At 48.6% G+C, this 21,644-nt stretch overlaps 1 protein-coding gene across 5 annotated transcripts in view; it reads right to left on the bottom strand.

Annotated features, from left to right (window-relative positions):
• The window catches only part of LOC105464438 (GTP binding protein 1), a 28,651-nt gene extending 10,566 nt beyond the window's left edge, over nt 1–18,085 (bottom strand). The window contains exons 1-5 of one of the 5 annotated variants that reach the window (XM_011712344.3): nt 16,693–18,085; nt 13,939–14,050; nt 6,502–6,682; nt 5,251–5,599; nt 78–201 (exon numbers count right to left, since the gene is read on the bottom strand). In XM_011712344.3, the coding sequence (XP_011710646.1) occupies nt 78–201; nt 5,251–5,599; nt 6,502–6,682; nt 13,939–14,050; nt 16,693–16,884 (958 nt within the window). In that variant the 5' untranslated portion in view covers nt 16,885–18,085. The other 4 variants (XM_011712350.3, XM_011712347.3, XM_011712348.3 and 1 more) reach the window with 4 other exon arrangements.
• Nucleotides 18,086–21,644: the final 3,559 nt, after the last annotated feature.

Raw genomic sequence — 21,644 nt, 5'->3', positions numbered from 1 at the left:
TGGTAGCAGACCACCTGGAGGCACATAGCTGACAGCACTAATCAGAGCGGCTGCTGCTAGCTGGAGGCTTCGCTTACCTTGCAGGATGTTGGCAGGACACATGTCAATCTTGGTGACTACCACAAAGACAGGTACATTGAGTGCCAGTGCCAAGCCCAGGTGTTCTTTGGTCATCCCCACAATGCCGGCATTGCTGCCCACCTGCCCCAACACAGAAAGGAATTATCAGGACGAGAGAGAAAGAGATTGCTGCTGGGTGGACACAGGGGCTCAAAGGCAGATGTGGATGAAAGCTGGGCTGGGCAAAAATCACTTTAACCCCTGACTCAACGATGTGGGGTGTCAAAATCGGAGGAGACTTGCAAACAATAAAAAAGATAAACCCAGTCAGGGAAACAACTGTCTTGAGCCATCAAAGTGAATCCAGGCCAGGAGCGGTGGCTCACGCCTGTAAACCTAGCACTTTAGGAGGCCAAGGCAGGCAGATCACTTGAGGTCAGGAGTTTGAGACCAGGCTGGACAACCTGGTAAGACCCCGTCTCTACAAAAAAATACAAAAATTAAGGCCGGGCACAGAGGATTACTCCTATAACCCTAGCACTTTGGGAGGTCAAGGCAGGCGTATCACCTGAGGTCGGGAGTTCACGACCAGCCTGAACAACATGAGAGAAACCCTGTCTCTACTAAAATACAAAATTAGCCAGGTATGGTGGCACATGCCTGTAATCCCAGCTACTCAGGAGGCTGAGGCAGGAAAATCGCTTGAACCTGGGAGGTGGAGGTTGCGGTGAGTTGAGATCACGCCATTGCACTCCAGCCTCGGCAACAAGAGTGAAACTCGTTTCCCCCCCGGCAAAAACAAAAAGAAAAATTAGCTGGGTATGGCAGCATACGCTGTAGTCTCAGCTACTTGGGAGGCGAGGTGGGAGGATCACTTGAGCCTGGGAGGTTGTGGCTGCAGTGAGCCATGATCGAGCTACTGCACTCTAGCCTGGGTAACAGAGCAAGACTGTGTCTCATAAACAACAACAACAACAAATGGATTCAACTTAACATCACTGGCCCTCAGTTTCCCCATCTATAAAATGGGGATAACAATATCCACTTCAGAGGGTCACTTGATGTTTAAATGTCACAACACACATGAAGGGTCCAGCATACAACTAGCATGAACTACGTGTTTAAGCAACTGCACCTATTATTACTGTTACTATCCTTCCAGTAACAACAAATGTTTCCAAATATCACCATAATGACTAGTTACATAAATCAGGGCACATGTATGAAATGTGCTGTACAAAAGAAGGAAAAAATTCTTATCTACTGATATGAACTAATCTCCAAAATATGCTTTTAACAGGGGGAAAAAAAAGTAAGTTGTATATAGAATGCTATCATAAAAAGAGGTGAGTGGTCAGCTGGACATGGTGGCTCATGCCTGTAATCCCTGCACTTTGGGAGGCCAAGGCGGGTGGATCACCTGAGATCAGGAATTCGAGACCAGCTTGGCCAACATGCTGAAACCCCTTCTCTACTAAAAATAATAATAAAAAAAAATTAGCTGCATATGGTGGCGGGTGCCTGTAATCCCAGCTACTCAGGAGGCTGAGGCAGGAGAATCGCTTAAACTCAGGAGGCAGAGGTTGCAGTGAGCCACGATTGTGCCACGGCACTCCAGCCTGGGCAACAGAGCAAGACTCCATCTCAAAGAAAATAAAAGGCGGTAGGGGATAAGTGGTGACTGATTCATGGCTTAAAAAAAGCAGCTGAAAGATATTTGGGAAACATCTGAAATAATATAAATACAGACTAGATATTTGAGGATATTAGGTAACTATTCTTCATTTTCTTGATTGTAAAAACAGTAGGAGACAGGCGTTACTTTTAGGAGCTGTATGCTGAAGTGTTTGGGAGTGAAAAGTCACAATGTCTACATTGTGACTTTGTCCGGGGTGAAGACATTTCCACTATTTTCAAGTGATTCAGAAAAAAAAAAACAAAAACCAAAAAACTAAACATATATACTTGGCTGGGCAGGGTGGCTCACACCTGTAATCCCAGCACTGTGGGAGGCACCAAGGTGGGAGGATTACTTCAAGTCAAGAGTTTTGAGACCAGCCTGGGCAACATGGCAAGATCTCGTCTCTAAAAAAATTAGTATTAGCCAGGCGTGGTTGTGCACGCCTATAGTCCTAGGTACTTGAGAGGCTGAGATGGGAGGATCCCTTGAGCCCAGGAGTTTGAAAGCTTCTAGTGAACTATAGTCGCACTACCGCACTCTAGCCTGGGTGACAGAGTGAGGCTTTGTCTCTTTAAAAAATAGTAAATCGGGCTGGGTGCGGTGGCTCATGCCTCTAATCCCAGCACTTTGGGAGGCCGAGGTGGGCAGATTGCTGGAGGTCAGGAGTTCCAGACCAGCCTGGTCAACACGGTGAAACCTTGTCTCTACTAAAAATACTAAAAATTAGCTGGGTGTGGTGGCGCGTGCCTGTAATCCCAGCTACTCAGGAGGCTGAGGCAGGAGAATCACTTGAACCCAAGAGGCAGAGGCTGAAGTGAGCTGATATCGCACAATTGCACTCCAGCCTGGGCGACAGAGCAAGACTCCATCTCAAAAAAAAAAATTAAGTAAATAAAAAACATATAAACACATATGTACCCACCATATATATATTATACATATAAATATGGCAAAATGTTAATGATTGCTGAATCTAAGTGGTGGGTTTATGGTATTCGTTATACTATTCTTTGACCTTTTCTGAAGGTTTAAAATTGGAGGGAGAGTATATATGCAAATTTGCTAGTCTGAGTACAAAATTATCTCCGGCAGGTACACAAGAAACTGGAAATCCTGGTTGCCTCTGGGAGGAAACTTTTCACTATTTTGTACCATACTAAACTAGAAGAAAATCTGGGCCGGGCGCGGTGGCTCAAGCCTGTAATCCCAGCACTTTGGGAGGCCGAGACGGGCGGATCACGAGGTCAGGAGATCGAGACCATCCTGGCTAACACGGTGAAACCCCGTCTCTACTAAGAAATACAAAAAACTAGCCGGGCGAGGTGGCAGGCGCCTGTAGTCCCAGCTACTCGGGAGGCTGAGGCCGGAGAATGGCGTGAACCCGGGAGGCGGAGCTTGCAGTGAGCTGAGATCCGGCCACTGCACTCCAGCCTGGGCTACAGAGCAAGACTCCGTCTCAAAAAAAAAAAAAAAAAAAAGAAAATCTGAAAGAAAAACTGCCATGATGTGTTTACACAGCGCCCTATCCATTCCAGTGTGTCATGGAGATGCCCACTGGGTTTCCATGGCTCCCAGATGAGTCACCCCAGCTGGCACATCCCCCTCCCTCCACCAGGACACCTCCACAGTCTTCCCTATGTCTTCCCATGTCCTTTAGCCACCATTCCAACCCAAGACAGATTTGTTTTTGCTCTTCCCAACCTGGAGAAGAGAGTGCTCTACGGCTCTGTTTTCTATATATTTTAAATATTTTTTCCTAGAAGTTGAATGCCATGGGACTATAATGAAATATCTCATTGTTTTCTGCAGAAATGTTAATATTTGGATCACAACCAAAAAGTCAGATAATACATATGTAACATTTTGTCCAGGGTGAAGACATTTCCATTAATTGGTCTTACTCACTGTAGCTCAGCTGGAAAAATGCTTATTCTCAGTTTCTGTACCCTTCTTAATATTAACCCAACAACTTCCCCAAATACGCCCTCTGGATCTTCTGCTAAGATCCCTTCCTGGCAAGCAGCTTTCCTCAGCCCAGTCAAGAAGCTGGTCATGGCCCTTTGCAACATTCAAGGACATGGAAAATGAAGGCACGCTGAGGTCCCAAAAGCCTCAGGCAGAGAGCCTACGAGTGTTCACACAGCATGCTCTGCCTCTCTTTACGGCTCTCCAGTTTGGGGAGAATTTGCTTGAGAACCTGTGTTTGTGCAGCAACTTGATCAAGTCTGCTATGAACAGATGCTTATGTTTACTACATTTATTAATACAGGCAGCTGAAGGAATTGAGAAATGGGGAAGGGTTTTGGGAAGGCCTTGCCAAGGGAACACTCAAGGCATGTGTCTCTCTGACTCTCTCCCTTCCCGCGCTCCCTCCTGCTGTGAAAGCTGTGGAGATGTGCACAAGGTTATAGGCCTTGCCACTCCCCTCGGCACTCCCACTGTCTGTCCAGGGAGGAAGATCAGTGGCTCACAAAGGCAAGCTTAGCAATGGGATCCAACACGGAGTCCTCTGCTCCCTTTCTTTCTCAGTTAATCCATTAGATGAGCTGCTTAAAATTTTTTTGGTTTTTTTTTTTTTTTTTTTGAGATGGAGTCTTGCTCTGTCGCCCAGGCTGGAGTGCAGTGGCGAGATCTCGGCTCACTGCAAGCTCCGCCTCCCGGGGTTCAGGCCATTCTCCTGCCTCAGCCTCCCGAGTAGCTGGGACTACAGGCGCCTGCACCCACACCTGGCTAATTTTTTGTATTTTTAGTAGAGACGGGGTTTCACCGTGTTAGCCAGGACGGTCTTGATCTCCTGACCTCGTGATCCACCCACCTCGACCTCCCAAAGTGCTGGGATTACAGGCGTGAGCCACCGCGCCCGGCCTGGTTGTTTTTAATGTTCCTAGCAGGAATAGTTACTTAAAAATTTAATCACACTTGACCCTAAGCTTTTTGGGAGCCTCTGGACAGTCCCATTCATTGCTGTATCATCAGACCTCACACAGTACCAGACACACAGGAGCCTCTCAACAAGGGCTGTGCACTGGCCTATCCTCTTCCCAGGCTCCAGGAGGCCACCCTTCAGGGCCTCTCGAATGTGGCCTGTGCCTCCTATGGCTGTCTTCTCCATTTCTTCCCCAGGCCTCCCCCTCTGAAGGTACTACCTACCTGGTGTCACCTCCTCAAAGTAGCCCAATCCTCTGCAGAAAACATTTCTGAAGGTAACAAGTAAGCCCCAGGAGAAACCCTCCTCTATGCCTCTGCAAAAAATAAGACAGGTCTTCAAGGGTACCTGGTTTTTACCAAGAGGATCCCTTCCCTAGCCTAATGTATGGGAGAGATCAAGGTTCAAGCCTTGAGAAGACCATTACTCAGAGGACTGGGCACCCCTGCAAAACTTGCCAGCCTTACCGGATGTTAAAGCCCCAAACCAACAGGCCTCAGTCTCAGAACAGTTCAGATTTGGACATAACCAGACCCATGCAGCCCTGCTGAAGCCTCTCCTCCTTGGGGCGCCTCCCACTCACCATGAGCATGCAGAAGTCAGGCAGATGGCCTGTCATGCCGAAGACAGTGGTTTTCAGGTACTTCTCATGACCAGCCAAGTCGATGAAGGTAATGACTTTAGTGGACTTCTCACAAATCTTGGTCCACTCCAGGCTGCCGCCATGGCTGTCAGGCTTGTTCACTACATTGCCTTCACTGTCAAAGCCCAGAATGTCGTTGCCCACACTGCTGGTGCGACCAGATTCAATTTCATGTTTGTGGCGGAAGAGTTTCTGGCGGGCAAAACCTCGGCCATTGTCCAGCTCCCCATGTGTCAGGACCCCCAGAAGCGTGCTTTTGCCAGCATCCACGTTGCCCACCACTGCTACCCTGCATGTAGATGAACCCATACATCTGTGTGAGAGTTAGTGCGTGAGTGAAGTGGAGTGACCACTCACAACCCCAGTAACTGGATCCGCAAGTCCAGGCTTGCCCTGATCCCCTCCGGCTCACAGCTCCTCCTTGAGCAGGAAGAGCACAGTGGGAAGGTTCCTGGAGCTGCTGCTAAAGAGTCATCAGAAGGGTCCAGACTCCCACAGCAGCTATCTCCCTTAACTCCCACTAGCTTGCGGGTGCTGCCAGGAAGAGCCGCAAGGCTACCAGAGGCACAAAAGGCTCTTCTCCATGACCCTGGTTTCCAGGCTCACAGGCTGAAGGGAAAAGAAACAAACCCACAGAGAATGACCACAGAATGCACAGCTGGCCTCTCTTGTGCTCCTTCCAAAGGGACAGGGAAGTGCAGAATTAGAGCAAGAAGCCACCACGTCCCCGGACACCCGGACACTTCTTTCCGCTCCTCAGGAGGGGAAAGGATGGAGCTGACATGCCGAGTGCCACAGGCTCAGTCACCAACCTCCGTGAAGAATGGGGACCCCGGCCGGGTGCGGTGGCTCACGCCTGTAATCCCAGCACTTGGGGAGGCCAAGACGGGCGGATCACGAGGTCAGGAGATCGAGACCATCCTGGCTAACATGGTGAAACCTGGTCTCTACTAAAAATACAAAAAATTAGCCGGGCGTGGTGGTGGGCACCTGTAGTCCCAGCTACTTGGGAGGCTGAGGCAGGAGAATGGCATGAACCCGGGAGGTGGAGGTTGCAGTGAGCCGAGATTGCGCCACTGCACTCCAGACTGGGCGACAGAGCGAGACTCCATCTCATAAAAAAAAAAAAAAAAAGAAAGAAAGAAAAGAAAAAAAGAATGGGGACCCCAAACCGTCCTGAGACCTCCTCACCTGACCTCCAGGAAGTCATTGTCTCCTACTCGTTTCCGGACCAGGTAATCACGCACGCGTCCCCCAGCTTCTTGCCGTTCCCGCAGAAGGATAACATCGGCCTCTATCTGTTCCGCCATGCTCTTCACTGTGGCGTAGGAGGCCTCCATGTCAGCTTCACTCAGCCCATACTCAGTCCCATCTGGTGACAAGAGCCCAGACATCAGCAGGAGAGAGAGTCCTGACCAACCAGCGTGCCAACCAGCCAGCCAGGAACCCCACCTAACAAAGGCCACCACCCCGTGACCCCAGCACTGCAGAGGAACCCCCGGGGTCCTTTCTACCTGAGAGAAAACCTGGGCACACACCAAGTTAAAACATGACAGTGCCACAGACCTCCCCATCAAGCAGAGCATTCGCTAATTCATTCAATAACAGTCACTGAGGCTCTCCCAGGTTTTATGCCAAGCCTCATGCTGGGTACTAGGACTACAGGTGCCCCTAGTGAGCTCACAGCCCAGTGGGGGAGGCAGACAGGAAATTAATTAATTGCAATACAGCTCGAGTGCTGCACTCTAGGACTGTGCGAACAGAACATAAAGCACTGCCTGGGGAAGCCGAGGACAGCTTTGCAGAGGACTGACGCCAAGCTACGTCAACAAGTGCTGGGCCTGCAGAAGGAGGAAGGACATCCTAGCCAGAGGAACAAAGCGTGGCGTGGCAGATCATGGCACGTTCAGGGACCAGGAAGCAGCTCAGTGTGTTGGGGAGCAGGATGGGTGACATGGAGTGGCGGGAGACCACATGAGAGGTGGAAGCAGCACAACAGACGGACAGCAGCGACACACCTTCTGCACCAGGCAGTGAGACACCCGTGGGCTGAGGCAGGGGAGTAACATGATCAGATGGCTGTGGGTTAAAAAGATCTCCTGGGTAGCAGTGCCGAGTGTGCACCAGCAAGTGAGAGACCAGTAAGGGGGAGTCCAGTTAGGAAGTAATTCTAATAATGCAGGCAAGAGATGATGACGACAGAAAGATGGAGGAAAATGGGGGAGGAACTCAGAAACATTTTAGAGATAAGATTTTTAACTGAGGTGGCTCAGGTGATATGTCCAGCAAGCAGCTGGAGAAATGAGTTTGAGCTCAGGACAAGGAAGGGAATCAGACAGAAGGCAGGACCAACCGACGAAACAGTTATTGAGCTCCTACTACATGACAACCTGTCAGCTGCTTTCTGTGAGGTGTTGGATTTAATTTCCACAATCACTCCCTCAGCCTTTCCCAGCTGTCCTGTCTCCAAGCGCCCCTGTTCCTTCCCTAGCTGGCTAACCCCTTCAGCATGTGTGATTCGCTTCCCCCACACCAAGTATTCTCCTTGTCTCTTCTCCTCCTCCCACTCCAAACAAGCTCCTAAACTAAGGAAAGGAAAACCACCCCCTTTCCCTTGCCCCTGCTTATCTGCAAAGCTACCATCTCCTGTTTTTCCTTTCACCATCAAACATCTCGAGAGTCATCAACGCATGCTGACTGTACTACCCCACCATCTACTCACTGGGAATCTGCCCACTACAGAAGAAACCGCAGCTGTCACATGCCACCAATGGCTTTTTTTTTTTTTTTGAGATGGAGTCTCGCTCTGTCACCCAGGCTGGAGTGCAGTGGCACAATCTTTGCTCACTGCAACCTTTGCCTCCCGGGTTCAAGCGATTCTCCTGCCTCAGCCTCCCACGTAGCTGGGATTACAGGAGCCCGCCATCATGCCCGGCTAAGTTTTGTATTTTTAGTAGAGACAGGGTTTCACCATGTTGGCCAGGCTGGTCTCGAACTCCTGACCTCAAGTGATCCGCCCACCTCGGCCTCCCAAAGTGCTGGGATTACAGGCGTGAGTCATCATGCCTGGCCCACCAGTGGCCTTCTAAACTCTCTAATGCCCTCTTTTTGACTCCCACAGCATTCGATACTGCTGGCCACTCTGCCTTTCCCTCTTGAAGCACTTCCCTCCTGCCCTGCTCGCGCATCACCTGACCTCTCCTGATGTGCCTCCCCACCCCTGTCCGCCGGCTCCTGTCTCCTGAATGCCAGTCTTTTCCAGTAGTCTGTCAGTGGTCCTGTTCTGTTTTCTCCAAACTTCCCCTTGGCCATCTTGTTCTATGGCTTCAGCTGTCACTTTGAAAACTATAAAAACACTCATTCCTAACACCATCCTATGCCCAGAACTCCAGACTGAATTTCCAACTGCCTGGATGATAACTCCTAGAAGTCTGATATCCAAATTCAACACCCACCCCAACCCTCTTTTAAACAGCACAAACACTAACAATGTTAATAAAGCATTTTATTTCTCACTGTAATCTTATGAGGTAGGCATTACTGTTCCCTATTAACAGTGGGGTAAAAAGAACCTAGGGAGATCTCAGAGCTGGGAAGGGCCATGAGTTCAGGTCTTCAGATTCCAAACCTAGAGCCTTTTCCTCCAGAGCAAGGGTTCCTCTTACTGCCTGACCAGTTCCTTCTTTATTTCTGACAATGACAATACCATCTTCTCTAGCCACCAGTCTTCTCAGTCCAGTCCTGCTGATTCTAGCATTTTACCTTGCCTCCTTCCCTGATGTCTGCCCTTTTTGCCAATCCACAGCCACCAGCCTGATTCAGGCTCTTATTCTACCTGAACCACCACAACAGACTCTTAACTTTTGTCTTTACAAATTCAGTCTATTCCCTCCAACCAACCCCTTAAGGTCCTAAATAAAGCACAGCTCTGATGCTGTCACTTCAAGTCAAAGCCTCTGAATGGCTCCCCAGGCCCAGCTGCTTAACAGCCTCCCCATTTGTGCCATACTCCCTCCTCACTCTCCCCTTGTAAGCTCTGTCCCAGTGCAAGCGGCCCCATCACACACGCAGCACTCCCCTTCCTTGTGCTGGGGTTCTCTGCAGGATCCTAGCTCTATACCTTTGCTCATGATTTCCTATCCTGGAAGCCTAACAGTGCATCTCCTCCTGGCAAAATCCTACTCATTCTGCCCACAAACGTCTGTGTCTCCCTTACATTTGCAAAGTACTGCCTTGTGCAACAGTGTTTTGGATACACATCCTCCCCTCCCCGCACAACACATAAGCATCTTGAAAACAAGGAACATACCGCAACAATTTCCTGATGCCCCACAACCAATGCCTTTCCTACATCAAGTCCTCAAATGTTTGTAAAATGTAAAACAAATGAACAAAGAGGGAGCGGCTGGGATGAGTAGTTTCTACATGCATGGCCAAGTGAGCTGCAAAAGCCTTCTGGGTTAAAGAAGGGCTTGCTGGGAGTGTTCCTGAGAAGGCTGGCGAAATTCTATTCAATCTCCCCTGCCCCTGTTCTTTCAGGTCCTGCTCCCCACCACGGGCTATCACCAATGTCACCTTGTCCATCAGGGCTCTCGGTCAGTCACATTACCCGTCTCCAGCATGCATCACATTCCTCACTCTGTGGAGGTGGAGACAAAGGTGGAGGAGAAAAGCTGCAGAGGTCCAATTACTAAAGGCCACATATTCAGCCATGCCAGACGCTAATCAGATTTCCATCCTGCCGGCTCAGTTACCTTTCTTATATGTATTCTCCTCTTCTACAGGCTGCAAAGACTCCCTAGACTTTCAGAATAAAAGTCTAACCTCTGTGGCCTGGCGTTTAAGGACCCTGAGAATCTGAGCCCTGCCTTCCTCTGCCCAGCCTCTCCTCCTACCACGCAGGACCTCATACTCTCCACTCATCCCACTGGATTACTTCTGGTCCACTATATATTCCTGTCTCCAATGCCTCCACACCTTTGTGAGAATGGTTTCCTCTGCCCATTCACTATTCCCTCCATCTACCTGGAAAATTCCTACTCATTCTTTAGAATCAATTAAAGGGGCAGCTCCTCTTCACAGCCTTTCCTGACTCTTCCACAAAGACTTAGTACTCCTCGGCTAGGTGCGGTGGCTCATATCTGTAATCCCAGCACTTCGGGAGACTGAAGTGGGGGCGGATCACCTGAGGTCAGGAGTTCGAGACCAGCCTAGGCAACATGGTGAAACCCTGTCCCCACTAAAAATACAAAAATTAGCCAGGCATGGTGGTAGGCACCTGTAGTCCCAGCTACTCAGGAGGCTGAGGTGGGAGAACTGCTTGAATCCAGGAGGCAGAGGTTGCAGTGAGCCGAGATCGCATGACTGCACTCCAGCCTGGACGACAGAAAGAAACTCTGTCTCAAAAATAATCATGGCCGGGCGCGGTGGCTCAAGCCTGTAATCCCAGCACTTTGGGAGGCCGAGATGGGCGGATCACGAGGTCAGGAGATCGAGACCATCCTGGCTAACACGGTGAAACCCCGTCTCTACTAAAAAATACAAAAAACTAGCCGGGCGCGGTGGCGGGCGCCTGTAGTCCCAGCTACTCCGGAGGCTGAGGCAGAAGAATGGCGTGAACCTGGGAGGCGGAGCTTGCAGTGAGCTGAGATCCGGCCACTGCACTCCAGCCTGGGCGGCAGAGCGAGACTCCGTCTCAAAAAAAAAAAAAAAAAAAAAAAAAAATCATCATCATCATCATAATCATAATAATTTTAAAAGACTTAATACTCCTCCTAGGTCCCCTGAACTTTTATTTTTTTTCATTGTTTTTCTTTTGAGACAGAGTCTCACTCACCATCTCAGCTCACTGCAACCTCCACCTCCTGGGTTCAAGTGATTCTTGTGCCTTAGCCTCCTGAGTAGCTGGGATTACAGCAGTGCACCACCATGCCAGCTAATTTTTTGCATTTTTAGTAGAGATGGGGTTTCACTATGTTGGCCGGGCTGGTCTTGAACTCCTGACCTCAAGTGATTGGCCCACCTTGGCCTCCCAAGGTGCTGGCATTATAGGCATGAGCCTTCTTTTTGAAAGAAATCTCACGATAAATCAACTACAACCTGGGACCCTTAAAACAATTATTACTGCAACTACTAATACTAGCTAACACTTATGTAATGCTTACTATTCCCGATGATCTCCTCGAATTCTCATTTAATCTTCACTACTACACCATGGGAGAGATTCTATTATTATCCCCATTTTAAGACAAGGAAAAGATTCAGTAGGCAAATCCAGGCCTGCCAGGCTCCAGATCCTATAGATTAGGCCAGACTGCCCCCTTTTAAAATAACAACATTGAGAATGTATACTTAAAGAGCACATTCCTCTACATTGGTTATAATTTTTAAATGTCTCATTTCTCTATGCAAAATTTCTTTGAGGTAGGATGAAGAAGGTGTCATTTTTTCCATTTTACAGAGAAAGGACGTGATAAACAGAGGTGAAGCAGCAAGGGAATCACTGATGAAACTGACTCCTTGGGGCCCTGTATCTGGGTTCATCTTCTGTTTAATGTTCAACTTGTTTAACTAGTTATGATCTCTATTTGTAAATAATTCCAGCAGGAGGAGTCACTATGAATCTAATGGCATCCACCTGGTGGATTCGAGGATGATGTTTGGGTATACAGATGTGTTAATAAATGTCTGACATCTTACGCTTTGCCATGGGTGGGTTAATTAGTTGTGAGTTGTCAAGGCATGGTAAAATTCAGAGTCCACATAAAAGGATGAGGGGAAAAGGGAGTCTTAAGAATCTGGGTCTTCAAAGAACAGACTCAACACTTGTCAAAATTAACCTATATGTGGTTCCTGAAATTCTACAATCATTAAGTGATCTTTGAGTGGTTCATCTTATTAGAGCAGGCCAGATGTGCACCTGACATCAAAGCTTCAAAAGGCTACCAATGATCTCCTGGTCAACAAATGGAATGTTTTTTCTTTTGAACCTGGCACTCACTGCTGCCTCTGTAACACTTGATAATACTAATCAACTCTCTTCCTTTCTTGATGCGCAACCTCTTAGTTTGCCTATCTCTCTGACCATGCCTTCCTTTAGGTGGTAAGACCCGCATCTAGGGAGGTAGCAGCAAGGATGGGAAGGAAAGAACAGATATGAAAGATATTTCAAAGGAAGGCACAGCTGCATCTGGAGAGCAAATCCTTCTTCCTTATGTCACTCTTACATTTCCAAATACTGTTTCCCATGGAGATTATTTGTGTATATGCCTTCTTTCCTCCTTGGGGCAGGGACTGGATTTTAAGTTTCCAAAAGAGCTTTGCAACAGTCGCAAGCCTTAGAAGATACTTAATAGATATGTGTCAAATAGTTTAAGAATGGTTTTGAGATTTCTTCAATCTTCAACTCAAACTACAAAAGAATTACTACCTGGCTTTACAAAGCCTACATTCAGCAAAGGAAAGTGTTTCTTTAATGATGCATCCAGGCCCACCTGGACTTCCTGCAAAGATGACAGAGACAAGTGCTGGTATGGGCTGAATCGTAATCGTTAACATCCCCAGCTGTCATTTCAGCAAAGATAATCCCATAATGAAGACAAAGGCAAGCAGGTCTTGTATTGAAGTTGTCAACTAGGAGCATCCAGGGGAAAAAAACCGTAATATACTCTGGGGTTGTTGTAAGGGCTGCCTTCCTCTAAAATAGTAGGTTCTGTTACAAGGAATAAGCAGCTTGGAGAACAATAACTAGTCCCTTTCAGAATGGTTACAAGTCTATGTGTCTGATGACCTCTGTTATCCCAGCTATCCAGACTAAATGGTCAGTATGGTCTGGGGCAAGGAGCCTGACTGAAGAGAGGAATTCTGGGCATCTTTTCTTTGCTGACACCAAGAAGAATCACAGAGGTCCTCAGCTAAGCAGAAAATAAGTAGCAATGGGATCTATAAACAGAGCTTGGAAGGGAAGACCTCCAGCAGCCCAGGAATAAGCTTAATTCTAGACCTAACTATGGCTTGCCCTATTACCTTAGACAAGAAGTTCCTTTGCTTTGTACTTCATTTCCTCTTATGCGAATGGAGAGTACTGGAGGCAAAAAGGAAGCATCTATAAAACTGCTTGGAAAGTGAATCTTTCAAGTCAACCATATCATGGCCACTAAGGTCAGAATTAACATTCGCTTTGTACTTTCATGTACTCCAAACAGTTCTGCAGACACTAAAGAATCACTGTAACTAAGACACATAAGCAGAAAAGTTCAAAAAGAGGGGAAAATGTGCTCTAAATAATTTTTACTTTTTTTGAGATAAAGTTTCACTCTTGTTGCCTAGGCTGGAGCACAATGGTGCGATCTTGGCTCATTGCAATCTCCACCTCCCAGGTTCAAGCAATTCTCCTGCCTCAGCCTCCCGAGTAGCTGGGATTACAGGCACCCGCCACCACGCTCAGCTAACTTTTTGTATTTTTAGTAGAGATGGGGTTTCACCATGTTGGCCAGGCTGGTCTCAAACTCCTGACCTCAGGTGATCCACCTGTCTTGGCCTCCCAAAGTGCTGGGATTACAGGCGGCAGGGCCACCGCGCCCGGCCCAATAATTTTTTAAAATAAAGTGAAAGGAAAACTATGCTCACCTGATCCCTGCCCAATGACATATATGGTCTCTCCGCATCCCTCGTCCATCCTCTCCCACATCTGCCGAAGTAGGCTGTCATACTGCTCTGAAGTAGGGCTCACTAGAACCAGCTAGAAAAGAAACCAACAGCCTTAGGACCACACTTGCTAGAAGAGCACCACAGCCAAAGCCGATCAATATAGCCTAACCAAAGATTCTGACTGAAACCCACAGCACCCTCATCTAAAAAAGCTGCACAGCCCCTTCATGCCCTCTCTGCTTCTCCTGAAGTAGCCTTTGAGCCTCAGGCCTTATATGAGCCAAATGATATACTAAAATGTGTATGTCTGAGCCATAACCCATGGTAAAGAGGGCACAAGCAGCCTGCCTCCTGCTGCTTAACAGGAGGGGCAGGACCCAAGTGACTGAGAATATGGCACTGTGGATAGAAAGCACAGTGCCTTCCATCTACATGCCAAAGGCTTCTACCTGCAGTTGACATCTGGAAGCCCACAGGACATTTACCTCATATACCTCCATGCGCTTCACCCACAGGCCAGTGGCTCCCAGGATAACAAAAGAATTCTGTTCTATCTTCTTAGCTATATTGAATATTTGGGAATGAAAACTGCCTGCAAGACTCATCTTCATCAACAAAACACCATCACCATTACCACTACGAGGAGTATTACCACCATCATTTTGCCAATGTCTGCCAATAACATTCAAGTATCAACCACTTATTTGGGGAAGCCATTTGGCAATCAGACCCCATTCTCTAACTACTCCTGTGTGACCTTGGACAAAGAATTTAACCCCTCTGAGTTTCAGTTTTTCAATCTATAAAACGGAGTTAATACTACCTGCATCCTAAGGCCACTGTAAACAGCAAATATAATAACATGTAAAGCATCTAGTCCACAGCTCAATAAATGTGAAACTACAAGGTTTTCTTCACCCAATCATTCCCAGAAAAACCTTGTTGGATGAAACTAGCCACCACTATTCACTAAGTGTTTCTCCCTTTGGAAGCTCTCGGAGCCTTAGGTCTCCACATTTACTGTTGTAAGGATATGATCCTTTAGCTTCTAATCTGTTCCTCTGGAATCAATCTATTCAATCCAACCCTTCTCTCCCTCCACACCGTCACTTTTTCTTTTTGAGATCATCAATATTAATATACATATGATTTTTTTTAATTGTGAGGACTTCCCCAGCTATGTGATGAAATAACACTTCTAGGAATATTAAATGAGCTGGTCAAGAAATGAAGGTACTACCGTCTTTGCAACTCTGCCCTGCAATTTCCTACCATGTTTCTTCAGCACCTTGACCATGTGTTGACATCCAGTTTGTTTGCTCTGGAGTCAGGTCCATAATCTTGTAACTTCCTGAGTTGACTCATCAGAGCTTGTAATTGTAACCTGGATGTTTCCTGGGTCTTTTACATTATCCTGGCCATCCCTCTCTCTAAGTTTGGCCATCTTCATTATGGCATTAAAGGCACAAGACAGGACCAACTTTAACAGGCTAGCTGGCTTCCATGTGCTCAACTGAGACTAGAAGGGTAAAGAGCAGTTGAAAATAACTTTCTTAGGTTGCAGGGAAAGTTCCTTCCAGTTTAGGACCAAGTTTCATGCAAATCTGCCGCCATAAACTATAAAAAGTCACAAATATTTTCAAAGCTGGATAAAATGTCTATTGTAACTATCCTACACACGTAAGTGGTGGTATTGGTGTTCTGTCTTTTACCTACTGCTATTTAATCTGCACAGGAAATTAGGAACTATCTCGTTCACTTCAAACATTTACTGAGTCTCTAGTATGCATCAGGCACTATTAGATGTCTTATTATATATTTCTAATTTTTACAACCCATCTGTACAACGTCACAGAGGCTTTCGATGGTAGGGCAGGAAAGAGAACTCAGCCCTGTCTGACTCCCAACTTGGCATTCTTTCCCTAAGGAACGTTAAGCACCTTCAAAACACCAGTCACATCTTATATTTACTTTTCTGTTCTTCACAATGTCAAGCCGTTGGCGAGCCCTTAATTCCTGCCTACCTTCTCGACAGCTCAGAAGACACGGTTTTAAACGTCCTTCACTGCTCCACTCATACAAGATGAGCTTCCACTCCCAGGATAGCGAGACTAAGGAGCCTACCCATCTTTCCATTTTGTTTCGGGTGGCCTCGAAAAGTAGACATTCTCGGACATGCTCGTCCCCGGCTGAGTTTCCTTTCCCGAGTCTGGGAAGAGACGCGGCTGCCACCCTGCCCTGCCTTCCGACTACCTGTCTTCGACTACCTGTCTTCGCGAGCGTCTCGGCCCCCTGCCCGGGCCCCCTCGCCCTTCTGCTGTCCCGCGCGGTCCAGGGAGAGGAGATTCTAGGTCTTCGAATCCCCTCAAGCGGGGACCCGAAGAACGGGGAGGGGCACTGAGCGGGGACAGGGACCGCGCGGAGCGCTGCCGGCATCGGGCACCCCCGTTCCACGTGGCATAGCCGAAGGGTTGCGATCTCGGCGGGAGACGGGAGGGCGGGAGGCTGGGTTGGCGACGCGGGGAGCCAAGGTGGGTGCGGGGACCATGGTGACGGCCCCTCGCGCCACAAGCCCCAGCACGTCCCGGACACCAGCAGGTGGGCGGGCTCGGCCCCTTCCTCCCATTCCGCGCTCCCAGCGGAGAGGACGGCCGCTGGCCCCGCCGTCGCCCCGGAAACTGCTCCGCCCGCCGCCCGCTCCCCTCAGCGCCCGCCGCCGCCGCCCGGGCCTACCTTGCTGGTGAGGTCCAGCTCTGGCTCGCCGTTGAGCGCCTCGCCGTCCTCGCTGCAGTCCGAGTCAAAGCCGCCGTGGAGTCGGGCGGCGGCCGCCGCGGCCCTGGCCGCCCCCGGGGAGCTGGGCTCGGGGGCGAACATAGAGGCCGGGACCGGCGAGTCCATCGCGGAGCGACTGCGCTCCGCCGCCATCTTTAATAACTTAGGCTAATTCGTAGCCGGCTTCCCTCCCTCCCCGGCTCATTTGACTAATCTATGCACAGAGCTCCGCCCCGCTCCTTATCGGAATAATTTATGCAAAACTTCTCCAGCCGCGTACTGGATGACACGTATCTCTAGCTAAGAAACAGTCGACCAGGCCTCTCAGCCACCAATCCCTGCAGAGCGTTCAAGTACCTAATGAATAATTAATGAGGCCCAAACCCCAACAACAAATGTCTGAGACGTCACGCGCCCTGCTCCCAGCTTGGGAGGGGGCAGTACCGAGTCCCCGCTACCCGCCTGAAGCCTTCCCGCCAACGGGAGCAGAGAAGAGTATGACTGACACAACAGCCATCCAATGAGGAGAGAAATACAAACAACGTTACTTGTCAACGCCCCTTCACTCTCCTTGTTTCCAGAGGCGGTGCTGAGCCTGCAAATCGTACTGAAAAACAGTAGGCGCTGTAAGCCTTCCGATGACGGACAAGGGCAGGACCCAATCGAGTCATAGAACAGGTTCCGCGCCTGGACCCGCTCACGGAGATAGTAAACTGCAAAATGAGCCTCCCACTCGATTCAGTGACTGAGGCAGTCGCTGGAACGCCGATGTCCAACGTGCTGGCATGCTCCAGGCAACTTTAATAGTAGGATCGATGCTGTACGTTCCAAGAGTTGTAATACTATAGCAGCCAGAGTGAGGCAATAATTAAATGCTGACCTTAGGGAGAATTCTATATTCACTGCCTTTGCGGAGACAATCACACGAACTAAAAACAGAGGCAAGCAGCTAAAATTAAAAGCCAAAAAAACACCTCACCACTTTTGTGGTGAACTGCTAAACCGAGATCTAGGGTCTCATAAGGTAGTTTCCCATGGGTTATTTTTCCAGAGTCATCAGTTGTGAAAAGCCCCAACCCAAAATGCCATCAACACAAGTTTTAGTGTCTTGAATTCCTGTTTCAAAAGCCGGAAAACCCTAGGCCATCATTGTCTGGCGAAATTAGGGATTAACCAACGTCTAATAACGTCGGCCTTGGCCACTCGTCCCAGGCATCAAGCAAACAAGAGCATGTTTGAGAAGATAAGGAATCCAAGATTTAGGGTTTGGACCTAAAGCCTAAATCTTTAGTGAGCAAGTGGCAGGATTGAAAATGGCTTTCAGTTTTGGGGATCTACCTGAGAAGAAAGAAAGTGTCTTCTTGTCCCTGTTTTCCACTACTATCAAGTCTTTCTTTTTTTTTTTTTTAATTTTGAGACGGAGTTTCCCTCTTGTTGCCCAGGCTGGAGTGCAGTGGCGCAATCTCCGGCTCACCGCAACCTCTGCCTCCTGGGTTCAAGCAAGTCTCCTGCCTCAGCCTCGTGAGCAGCTGGGATTACAGGCATGTGCCACCACACCCGGCTAACTCTGTATTTTTAGTAAAGACAGGGTTTCTCCATGTTGGTCAGGGTGGTCTCGAACTCCCAACCTCTGGTGATCCGCCCGCCTCGGCCTCCCAAAGTGCTGGGATTACAGGCATGAGTCACCGCACCCAGCTTACTATCAAGTCTTATTTGCACAAACACAGCTGGGAATCTTGGACAGGAAGTCATCTGAGTCCAAAGGTCTTGATACTGTTCTTATGTGTTTTTTAATTTCTTCCTTGCCAAATTGCTCACCACCATCCTATATGGGCTGGGAGCAGTGGCTCACACTTGTAATCCCAGCACTTTGGGAGGCAGAGATGGGTAGATCACCGGAGGTCAGGAGGTGGAGACCAGCCTGGCCAACATGGTGAAATGCTGTCTCTACCAAAAATACAAAAATTAGCTGGGCATGGTGGCATGCACCTGTAATCCCAGCTACTCTGGAGGCTGAGGCAGGAGAATCCCTTGAACCTGGGAGGGCAGAGGTTGCAGTGACCCAAGATCACACGACTACACTCAAGCTTGGGCAACAGAGTAAGATTCCGTCTCACAAACAAAACAAAACAAAACAAAACAAAGTACTGGAGGCCTGAACTCATAACTGGCTTCTGAAGGAGGGGCACAGTCTTGTGGGACTGAGCCCTTAACCAGTGGGATCTGACAGTATCTCCAGGTTGACAGTGTGAGACGAATTGAATTGAACCAGAGGACATCCAGCTGGTGTCCCCTGCAGAACTGATGGGTTGCTGGTGGGGAGAAATCCACATATTTTGGTGACCAGAAGTATTGTGTTGTATTGAGAGTAGAAAATTTTAAAAAACAGACTTTGGCTTTTCCTATATGGCCCAGATTGATAGCATCTCACCAACTGGCTCTTCCAAAGAGTTCAAGTCGGCTGGGCGCGGTGGCTCATGCCTGTAATCTGAACACTTTGGGAGGCTAAGTAGCGGATCACTTGAAGTCCGGAGTTCGAGACCAGCCTGACCAACATGGAGAAACCCCGTCTCTACTAAAAATACAAAATTAGCCGGGTGTGGTGGTGCATGCCTGTAATCCCAGCTACTCAGGAGGCTGAGGCAGAAGAAAGGCTTGAACCCGGGAGGCGGAGGTCACAGTGAGCGGAGATTGAGTCATTGCACTCCAGCCGGGGCAACAAGAGAGAAGCTCCGTCTCATAAAAAAAAAAAAAGGGTTCAAGTCCAAAATGTGCTGACGGCTGATAGCGAACTAAAAAACATGCCCTTTGCACTATAGCCGTTATCCAGAAAAGAACTCTCAGAGCAGGTACTTTTGAATTGAACAGGGAACTCTATTATGACATTTTAGAGAAGGAATTCCTTACCCTACCCATCTACACGAAAAAGTTGGAGCCTAGGTTCAAATTCTGTATTCACTATATACTGGGTTCACATACCATATGTACGTGACCTTAAGCAAGTTAACTTCTCAGAGCTTGTTTTCTCCTTTGAATAAATAAAGTATCTAACAGGATTAAATCAGCTGCAAATGAACTAATATACGTAAAGCACTTAGAACAGTGATTGCTGCACAGCAAGCCCTCAAACTATTCATATGTAAATATAACCACAGCCGTGAGTAGCTTACAATATTTTTTGTTTTTTTTGAGACGGAGTCTTGCTCTGTCACTCAGGCTGGAGTGCAGTGGCAGGATCTCGGCTCACTGTAAGCTCCGCCTCCCGGGTTCACCCCATTCTCCTGCCTCAGCCTCCCGAGTAGCTGGGACTACAGGCGACCGCCACCGTGCCTGGCTAATTTTTACAGGGGTGAGTCACCACGCCGGGCCACAAAAATTTAAGGTAATTCAGAAGTTGGCTGGACAGAGCCAGAGGGCTCCTCACCCTGTGGCAGGCACTCCAGCGTGTTAAGTTATAACATTGAGTAAAATGGTGTTAAAATAGTCGCGTTTGGGCCGGGCCTGTAATCCCAGCACTTTGGGAGGCTGAGGCGAGCGCATCACGAGGTCAGCAGATTGAGACCATCCTGGCTAACACGGTGAAACCCTGTCTCTACTAAAAATACAAAAAATTAGCCGGGCGTGGTGGTGGGCACCTGTAGTTCCAGGTACTCGGGAGGTTGAGGCAGGAGAATGGTGTGAACCCGGGAGGCGAAGCTTGCAGTGAGCTGAGATCGCGCCACTGCACTCCAGCCTGGGCAATGGAGCGAAACTCAGCCTCAAAAAAAAAAAAAAAAAAAAAAAAAAAAAAAAAAAAAAAAAAAAAGCCTGGGCGCGGTGGCTCAAGCCTGTAATCCCAGCACTTTGGGAGGCCGAGACGGGCGGATCACGAGGTCAGGAGATCGAGACCATCCTGGCTAACACGGTGAAACCCCGTCTCTACTAAAAAATACAAAAAACTAGCCGGGCGAGGTGGCTGGCACCTGTAGTCCCAGCTACTCGAGAGGCTGAAGCAGGAGAATGGCGTGAACCCGGGAGGCAGAGCTTGCAGTGAGCTGAGATCCGGCCACTGCACTCCAGCCCGGGCGACAGAGTGAGACTCTGTCTCAAAAAAAAAAAAAAAAAAAAAGTCGCGTTTGCCAGGTGCGGTGGCTCACACCTGTAATCCTAACACTTTGGGAGGCTGAGACGGGCGGATCACTTGATCCCAGGAAAGAGTTCGAGACCAGTTTGGGCAACGTGGTGAAACCCCATCTCTACAAAAATAAAAATAAAAATGAGCCAGGTGTGGTGGTGTATGCCTATAGCCCCAGCTACTCAGGAGGCTGAGGCATGAAGCTCGCTTGAGCCTAGGAGGTCGAGGCTGCAGGTGAGTCGTGATCGCGCCACTGCACTCCAGCCTGGGAAACAGAGCAAGACCCTGTCTCAAAAATAAATAAAAATTTAGGCCAGGCGCGGTGGCTCACACTTGTAATCCCAGCACTTTGGGAGGCCGAGACGGTTGGATCTCAAGAGTTCGAGACCAGCCTGGCCAACATGGTGAAACCCCATCTCTACTAAAACTACAAAAATTAGCCTTGGTTAAGTGGCAGGGGCCTGCAATCCCAGCTACCCGGGTGGCCGAGACAGGAGAATCGCTTGAGCCCAGGAGGTGGAGGTTGCAGTAAGCTGAGATCGCCCTATTGCAATTCAGCCTGGGCTACAAGAATGAAACTCCGTCGCAAAAAAAAAAAAAACAAAAAAAACAAAACTAAATTTAAAGTGCAATTTCTTCTCGTTTTTCCAGTTTTACGAAAAACCCCAAAGGAGGGCAGCTAAGGTGGATACTGATGCCTACCACGAACCCTAAGAGTAGGTAAAGGGAAAAAAATGAAATCCACGTGGGACTGCGAGTAGTTCGCCGTTTCCCGACGACGCACACAATGCGCTTAGGT

The sequence above is a fragment of the Macaca nemestrina genome, chromosome 15 (assembly GCF_043159975.1).
Source record: "Macaca nemestrina isolate mMacNem1 chromosome 15, mMacNem.hap1, whole genome shotgun sequence".
Classification (NCBI taxonomy): Eukaryota; Metazoa; Chordata; class Mammalia; order Primates; family Cercopithecidae; genus Macaca; species Macaca nemestrina.
This window is presented reverse-complemented; position numbering and strand designations above follow the sequence as displayed.